Source organism: Eucyclogobius newberryi, unplaced genomic scaffold, assembly GCF_026437365.1.
Source record: "Eucyclogobius newberryi isolate DKJ021-1_F unplaced genomic scaffold, fEucNew1.0.hap1 SCAF_1, whole genome shotgun sequence".
NCBI lineage: Eukaryota > Metazoa > Chordata > Actinopteri > Gobiiformes > Gobiidae > Eucyclogobius > Eucyclogobius newberryi.
The window spans coordinates 38678516-38687540 of record NW_027315723.1 but is presented as its reverse complement, the minus strand read 5'-3'; the positions used below and the strand labels follow the sequence as shown (position 1 = coordinate 38687540).

Genomic DNA, 9025 nt, shown 5'->3' with positions numbered 1-9025 from the left:
GCAGTTCCATAAGTTGCCACTAGATGTCTGTTATGTTTCTACAAAACTTGAGTTTCTTTGATGAATGTGCTACAGACTTTGGATTGTAACAAAATAAACATTTTAACCCTCCTGAAATAACAAGCACCAGTTTGCATACTGATACACTATCAGTATGAAAAAGCAAATCAGCAGTAGGAATCACAGCACTTGGCAGGCTCTGGTGCACTGTACAGAGCCAGAAAAGTACTTATATTATACTTACACATTTAACCTAAAACTAATAGGCCTAATGAATAATGAAGGGTACGTGTAGAGAGTTTAATGGAAGCTAAAATTCTGAACGTGATCTCATCTGAAAAAGACATGGTTTAGACTGCGCAGTGCATCGCCGTGTTCATTCATAACTTTATAACTGCAGAGAGAGACGGATGATCATCTGAATCCTCCTCCTCAGCATCAGTCTGTCCCAAAGCCCTTCTTCTTCTGCTTCTGTGGCACCACCTGCTCCGCACTGCTGCTGGGGGTCTGGGACGGGGGGTCTGGGACGGTGGGTCTGGGACGGGGGGACAGGGGGGTGTCGGAGGAGAGCAGTCCGAGGGGAGAGGGGGGCTCGCCGGGCTGCCCTACATGGCTCTGGATGAGCTCTATGCTAATATCGGCTTGAGAGGCTCAGCATCGCGTTGCTGCCGCCAGTCAGTGGCGGCTTGGGTCTGAGCAGGCTCCTTCATAGCCATGGCTGAGGGCGGAGAAGGGGAAGATGAGATCCAGTTCTTGAGAACAGTAAGTAAAGCTCGTGTCATGGGGCTGGCGCTGTCCTTTAGTGGGGACATTTCCCAATCTCTAATTGACGCCCAGAGGAAGGAGCGCGCTGTGGTTTACTTCAGTGCTTGTCTGGCATGACTGCGTGACTTGGGACACATTTCCCCCCCGGACAGGGGGTTTGCTGCACGGTTTGCGCTCCGGTCGCGGGGCTCGCGCTGTGGCACAGGACACACACCTGTCGGGCTCGCGCCTGGAGAATGTCAATGAGCTTCTGCAGGTGCAAGGACTAAAACATGATTTTAGCTGTTATCACAGCCCCTAATATCCGTGTCACACACATCACAGTCACAGCTATAGGTGGACGTTGTCTCTTTGGCTCAGGGACTTTCTGCTAAGTTGTTGCTGGCACTCACGCTCACCCCCTGCGATTACTATTTTAGTTTTTTGACGCAGATTGGTCACGGAGCCTGCTCTATGTGGATATGCACAGCAGTTATGGGCCCACTTGTAAATGATCTGACAGCTTGTATGTTGGTGTGGTGGGACTATTTCTTGGCTGAGCCAGGGGCGTATGGCTCCCAGTGGTGTTGCATTGTCTTTGTCTGAAAGCACCTTATATAGATGTCTCTAAAGTTACACTGGTTGTCTGCCTCAGTCTCGTGTGTAAAATATAGTTATAATGCATTCTTAAAATCAAATTCTTACCCCTGACACCCAATGCTTGTATAACATTATTACATTCAGACCATGTAATTGAATAATGTGTTTTGCATAAAATCATTAGTTGTACTGAATAGAACATTAAGCATGTGCTCTACATAGACATTTGCATTGCCTAAGGTATATTTAAAATGGATGGGAGAGGTTGTTCTCTAGATGTTGATTGTCCTCGAGTTTCTCCATTTCCCCTTCTGTTGTTGTTGTTGTTGTTGTTGTTGTTGCTGTTGTTGTTGTTGTTGTTGTTGTTGTTGCTGTTGTTCTCACAGTGAAGGCGGGTCTATGGACACGGATGGTCTGGGACAGTTATGCAGCTGCTTCATTTTTGTGAACGCTGGTTAATCAGCTTCTCCATTATTGACCAATGAATGTTTCATTGTTCTGTTGGTGAAATCAACAATTTAGTTCAACCCTTCGAGGCAAATGCTGTTGTAAGATGTGCGTAGACAATAAATAGAATTGAATTGATTTGAATAGTTTAAAATCTCAATTCTCATTAGATTACTTTGGCAGGGAGAGTACAGACCAAAAGGATGATCTGTTCCTTCCAGAATCCAATGCAGTCATTTGAATTCATCAGGGGTTTGGAGTGGCAACAGTACACTTAGATGTGATGATTTTGACTTTTTAAATCATTTCAGATTAGATATTATAATTCTCATGCAAGTACTTTTGACAGTACTATGTCAAAGTACTGTGTATCTGCGCAATTCCAAACTAGAGTCATTATTGTTATGCTGTAGTAGTGCTTTTATCCAAGATGAATTGCTTAGAGGTTGGGCACACTGAACAGTTAGAATTTATCACCGACAAGATTTAGAGCTGCTCTTTTACATTTGTGTGTACGCATTCAAAGCAATGGAGAAAACGCAAACAGTCATATTGATTTTGTTCTAAGTCTGTCAGTGCCATTGTTATTTATTTACAGCAGCAGAGTTGGCACAGTGTTCAGCTTCAGTGATCTCCTGAGTGTTTCCTGATGCTGTGTCCCGGGGCAAGGCAAAAGGCATGAAGTTAGACACCTGAATCTATCCTCAGGGGGATCTGAGTACCAGTATTTAATCACCCCGTATCGCTGTCTACAATATTCTGCGACTGGTTTTGATCTGGAAGGTTATTGTGCTTAAAATCTACAAAATCACGGAGGGACTGTCTTGCTCTGGTGTATAAGATCAAATAAAGGTCCTAAAAAAATACTGAGCAGAATCATTTAACTTGAATTGGAATGTGAGCAGTGACAGCTGAAGTGACTCCTCTTTATGGGATTTGTTGGGTGCATTACATTAGAGGGCAGAGCTTGTTTAATATAGGCCATTTTTCAGGTTAAAGCCAGTTTAGCAAGTAGAGAAGTAGAGATAGTTCAATGTGGAATTTATTTTCAGCCAACACTGATATTGTCTCCTTGCTGTTATTGCCAAAAACGGACATTTGCCAATGTCCATATCAAAGTCAATAAACTGTTGTAGTAAACGTTACAGAGGAGCATTCTGGCTGGGCATTTGTCAGAAAGCTGCAGCTGCGTTTGTCATACACAACACAGTGTAACAGGGAGAGTTTTCAGTAGAATGTTTTTTGCAATAAACCGGAAATTGCTAAAGCCTTGTACCTGGTGATACGCTGACCCAGCCCAGCTTTAGTTTCTACTGTCACAACGTCCTGCTTATCTGATGACAACAGCAAAGTGAGCAAGTGAGGCTTCCCTGAGGTCCGCCCCGCGTGTTATTAAAGCCCAGCGCTGAGAGAACGCTCGGCCCAAAGGAATCACTAAAGCACCAGGGTTAACATTACTGGCTAAAGCTTGTGTTCAGCTGGCATGTGTTCAGAGAAGTTATGAGTTGTACGTACTAACTGATGTTGTCAACAAGGGCGTTGCACTGTCATTGTTATTTGACCACTTAAGGGCACGTGCTGTTAGTAAGCTAACAGCTGTGATCTCGACTGAACTATTCCACATTTATTGAAAAAAAGCTACTATTTGAACCAAGGAAGCAAACATTGCATTGTACAAAACGATACTAGAATGAATTCCCTCCTATATTTATGGTCTTTCATTCATTCATTTTCAACCGCTTGTTCTCTTTCGGGGTCGCGGGTGACTGGAGCCTATCCCAGTGACTTTGGGCCTTAGGCGGGGTACACCCTGGACAGTGGCCAACTCGTCGCAGGGTATTTATGGTCTTATAAAACAAAATTGAGCCTTATTTTGATACCAACTAAAATAAGACACAGTGGAATGATGCGGTTGATCTTGTATTTGACAGAAATTATACCTTATCTCCTGAATACAAGACGAGGGATTTGGAAAGCCCCCCGTTAAATCTACAGGGGCAAATATATATGGCGACACGAACCAAAGCACTGTGTAGCTATTCAAAGTAAAAACCATTTTGTCACTAGTTCTAATTGAAGAGAATGTACATTGAGACATTATTAACCCTCTACATCCTCTTACTTCAGCAAAATAGGACTGTATATGAAATCATCCGCTCTCTATTCCCATCGGCTCCAGTTTCACGGTTTACTCTGGTCCCGTCTACTTTAAGTCCTTCTGATGTCTTGGTGTCTGCGGTCTTGATTTCAAGGCTATGTAAAACATTGTCAAAGAGATCAACGATGATCATTAACGACAGATACCGTGTGGCGGACAGTGATGTGAGGTGGTGACACGGGTCTCGACATTGTTAATCAATTTGAGCTCAGACACTCTTTCACCTTGCTGATTATGTGTAGCAGTGGGAATGCTGGCAGTGGCAGGGGATTATCCGTCAAAGGAAACAGTAAGGAACAACAACTCGGCAAAAGATTTCACCTCTGCTGCAAAGTGAAGACTGATGCCTCTTGTAACACTATAGTGCCACACTTCAACGCTGCTCTGTACCGCCCTGAAAGACACAAAAGTTTCAATGACTCAACGGTCAGCATTATATGTCCAAAATATCAGCACTCTCAAAGAACTATACTCAGTTTAAATCAGCTATTTGCACTGTTTTAGACCATGTCATAATGTTATGCTCCGTTTGATTTTAGCTGGTAAAAATACAAGCATAACGTTGCTACCATGACAGATGTGGCTGCAATTTGCTGTTGTTCAGGCCTGAACTGACCCTGATACAGTTATGTTGTTAAACAGTCATAATATACTGGCATTTAGGCTAAGGCTAGTAGGGCCGCTGTTAGCCATGAAGGTGCCCTAAGCAGAAATGTTCAGTAATGCCCCTATGTCCCAAATCCACTTTGAACGGATAAAAAATACATAGGGGTTTGATGTCTGTAATACAACATTAAGGTTATATTTAAAAAAAAAAAAAAATCTGTATTCTTGTGCATTTTAGGTGCAATATTATTAGCAACTCATTACAGTTTAGTATGAGGGCCCCCCCCACAGTCCCTGATTATCCCTGCTCTGCCCCTGCTCCAGCGTCACCTGAAGCCCTTATCCTGCTCTTCTGCAGAACAGATTGAGCCCTAAAAAACTCTATAGGCAGCAAAATATTCACGTTTTCTGATGCATTTATGAAAACATGATTTAGACATTTGTAAGAAGTTGAACCACTCTGAAACTCTTTGTCTCTGCGGAGCTGCAGGCTAATTCATAATCTATAGACCGTTTTGTACCTTGGGGTTTCTAGAATACTTCTGAGGGGTCAAAACCTGTTCCAGCGGTGCCCCTGACCTGAGCCTGTTCTGTCTCACTAAGGAGAGAGCGAGGTGACACTTGAGTCCTAATTTGAATTGATAAAGAACTAAGACAGTCTACTGTAGGATCAACATTTAATTGCCAAAGGAACAGTGCAGCTGCTGCCCAAATAGCCCATGTTATTCAATCCAAACTGCCTGGTCAAGCTGCTGATGCCCCTTGGAGCACTTGATGCGTGTTATGTGCGGCGGCACTGACGGCTAGTGCCTAAGATATATTAAACTAGAGGACTATTAGGACATAAAGCTATTAACTAATTAATGAGCCAAAGGTGAAAATACATGTTACTGGGATATTTCATTAAATGGTTTGAAATGTGAAAAAAAATCACATTTAAAATCTAAAATTATTATAACGTATTTCAAATAAAGTCATGGGTCTGGTGGTTTAGTTTCCACAGCTGATTAGCCCTGAGAGAGCTTTCAAACTTTATTTATTAGGCTTTTTCTTTTTCTTCTGGAAAATGTCTGAAAAGTGGTGTGTTGTGGTTCTTTATGATTGATGGATCATCTCTCCGTGACATTTGTGAAAGTATGGGAATTGTTGGCATTCCAAACCCTACAATGCGTAAGGAGTTATTTAACCTCAGTGAACCAGGTAGTACTTGTTGCTCTATAAAGGCCAGGTGTTGGTTGGTGCTCCAGTGGCCGCTGCAGAGGGCTTTGGGGTTTATGTTGTTCTGAAGCCTGCTGCATACCAAAGCTTGGGCTCTAGAGGTTTAAATTTAGCCTTTTTAAAGATGATGCTTCCACAGCACATACAGCTCTGCTCTCTGACACGCCACTATGATACTAGATGTGCCTCTGTCAGGACAGGATAGGACCAATGACACTTTAACACCATTTTTATAGGGATAAAGTGGCATTTAGATGTTGTATGCTCGATACCACAGGGTAATATACAACATATTTCCAAGTTTAACAGACTGTGGTTTAACAGTTGGAGGAAGGCCAGACCTGTTACATTTCCACAGTAGTAATGTTTTAATGCAGCGGTGGATTATCACCCTGAATGAGTTGGTTGGATTTTTTTAACTACAAACACGACTTGTATACTGGAGAACTTTCCCTCATGGCTTATGGGTGATGTAAGAGGTTGAAGTCTTGACAGAGTCAGGCATGAGCGGAGTCCAGTGTCAGTGTAGATGAAGAGGGATAATTACAAACATAGTATATGTGAGCAAGCATCGTATCAAATATCCAAGTTATAAAGGGATAACCAAAATATAACACGCAGCCATTAGTTTATTATTGATTCTAAAACTTAGAATGGTTTCTTGTTTGCTTTGAAAGTCGTTTTTTACTAACTACTTTCTAAGGGTTAATAATTGTTTGACCACTTGAGCTGGAGAGACGAGTGTAGTTGTTTGATCTAAGCTTCCTGGTCTTGATAGAAATTGAATGAGAAAGACTTCCTTCCAGTGTATTGATCGAGCCACCGGTAACAGCAAAGCCGGACAGTGTTGTTTGGCAGGAGAATGGACATGAGACTTTAGTCGTCACAGGCACACAGCATATTTCTGTCCTGTAGCAACAGGAGAACAAAGTCATCTTTTTGAAATGTCAAAATACTAAATATATATATTTTTACTTTTAGGTTATATTTTTTAATATATATTTTCTTCTACATTTTATCCTTCCATGTTAAACATGTGAATGAGAATGTGTCTAAAAATACAGCTTAAAGAGCCACATTATAAATAAATGAAGAAGACTGAGCCGTTGGCTGGTTCTGCAGGGCGTTAATGCAGGCGCTTCTCATACACTCATGTGACAGCAGTTTGCACAGAGCTATGGCAGTGTTTTTTATCATGTAATTTAAATATTTGCCATATATATTAAAAAAACATAATAAGTGAGGTACACATCAACAAAATCAACAAAGACACAATTAGACAATTATACATCAGCTGCAGACAAACTATTGCATTTCTCAGACACCATTTCATTCACTACAGTCCCACTGCCCAGCATCAGTCAGCTGCTGCAGTGTTTTAATGTGTGTTGTGTTAGTGGGTTCTGGTGCAGTGGAGGAAGAGGCAGCTCTATCATAGTTGTCATGAAATGATAAGGATTTCAACTTTGCTGAGTCCAAAAGGCTGTTGATAGTAAGGTGCAGTATAAAACAGTATTAAACAGTATATAACTGTCTCACTGTCCAGCATGATTTTATTTTGTTCTTTTTAAACTGCAGTATTGAGTAGCATCACAACCAGTTGCAGATTTTAATGTGTGTGTGTGAAAAACAATTTGAACCAAACGCATATGACTCATAATGAGTCATAATTTTTAGAATAATTGCAAATTGTGCTGCATTAGAGTTGTTCTCCGAGGTCGGATTTTCAAACTGTAACGTGGAACACACAAAATATTTATTGTACTTTAATTGCATCGTACTCTTTCCCTGCTGTTGGTGAAGCCTCTGCTGTTATGCTCTGTAGTTCCAATGGATGCACAAAAGGACAGGATACAATGTAATACATTTACTTAATTTGATACACATTTTGCTGATTTGAGCACTTTTGAAAAAGAAAATCTAAAATATCTTTCTTTTAACATTGTTCATTGTTGTATGTTGTATCGAATCATCTAAGTAAGTTCCTAACCTGTGAATTTGGTTCACTGACAATAGCAATAAACATTTTCTGACTTTCTGTCATTTGAAGACGACTGGATTACAGTGTCAGTAAAGAGCAGGGGGCGGAGCTAGTCTGTAGGGGAGCATGAGTCACCCAAAACTCTGTAACATGGTTAAAAGCACATGTAATTACATTTTACATATTATGTCCCCCATAATGTTTTGACCAAAACAAGACATAGAAGAGTTCACAGATGACTCAATCTGTCAACTGGCTATTTCATGTGCGGGATATTTATGTGCAGTTTACACTGTCTTAGATTAGATATTGTGTCTTAAATCCTCTTCCATTTTCCAGAGAGCAGAGTCAGCACAGTGGCGTCGATGTAGAGGAGCTTAGCCTCAGGTGAATGTCTCTGTCCCACATATGTGAGTGCTCTGCAGCTCCACTGTTCTCACCAGGATGATGGTGTGTACAAGAGCCTGTTCTGTCCCTGAGCGGACACCTCCTGCTTCCTTGTCCCGGGGCGGAGGTGGGAGCTTCTTTTATTTGAAGCTTGGATCGAGCAGCATGAATGCAAAGTATGCCAAGAAAATCCAATTTGTTGTAAGAACAGTGATCTGTAGCAGTGGCTTGTGGCTTCCTGATTTATTTAAATTTACATTAACATTTTTATGACCCACACAAAGGAAATACATTTTGATCATTGATACCTGTCGCCAAAGGCACGACACTGCTCCCTGTTTTTATATGGAGCATTTGAGTGAGTCTAAGGCTGAGTTCCGTGTATGTTCAGAGTATGACAGACCGGGGCCAGCCTCTGGAGCTGCCTGTCAACATAAAATATGGTAGCTGTGGAGTTTGGCTCATTAGCTGTTAGTCACTCCCTGCTCCCTGTTTTCTGCTGGCTTTGTTGTTTTCTTCTGCCCCTCAAGTCACAATAGGAAATCAATCTTTATCAAATGGAGAGAGATGTTGCACTGTTCTTGCACAGGTCCTGCCATGGACCTTTTCAAACACATTTTGAAGTTTTTGTTCATGTGCAGTGACATATTTCTAAAGACATGAAGCTCAGTCTGTACTTAGCGCCCAGACTGACATTTATGAGAAACACGACGCCTGTGGTCACAGCCATTTAGACTGAGTACACATCGAGACAGTGTGAACATGGACGCAAACGGCATGAAATCCACTGTCCTACCTATGACTCCTGCCTCTACCTCTTGCCCTCTCTGGTCCTACTGTTGACGTCCAATGAGCATGTGCAAAGCATGCTTGTCAAAATAGCA

At 41.7% G+C, this 9025-nt stretch overlaps 1 protein-coding gene across 4 annotated transcripts in view; it reads left to right on the top strand.

Annotated features, from left to right (window-relative positions):
- Positions 1-630: 630 nt before the first annotated feature.
- Positions 631-9025, top strand: part of ryr3 (ryanodine receptor 3) — a 77630-nt gene continuing 69235 nt past the window's right edge. For 3 of the 4 annotated variants that reach the window (XM_072445756.1, XM_072445765.1, XM_072445748.1), the window contains exon 1: positions 631-762. In XM_072445756.1, coding sequence (XP_072301857.1) covers positions 715-762 — 48 coding nt within the window. In that variant the 5' untranslated portion in view covers positions 631-714. The remainder of the gene's footprint in view (positions 763-9025) is intronic. The other variant, XM_072445772.1, reaches the window with a different exon arrangement.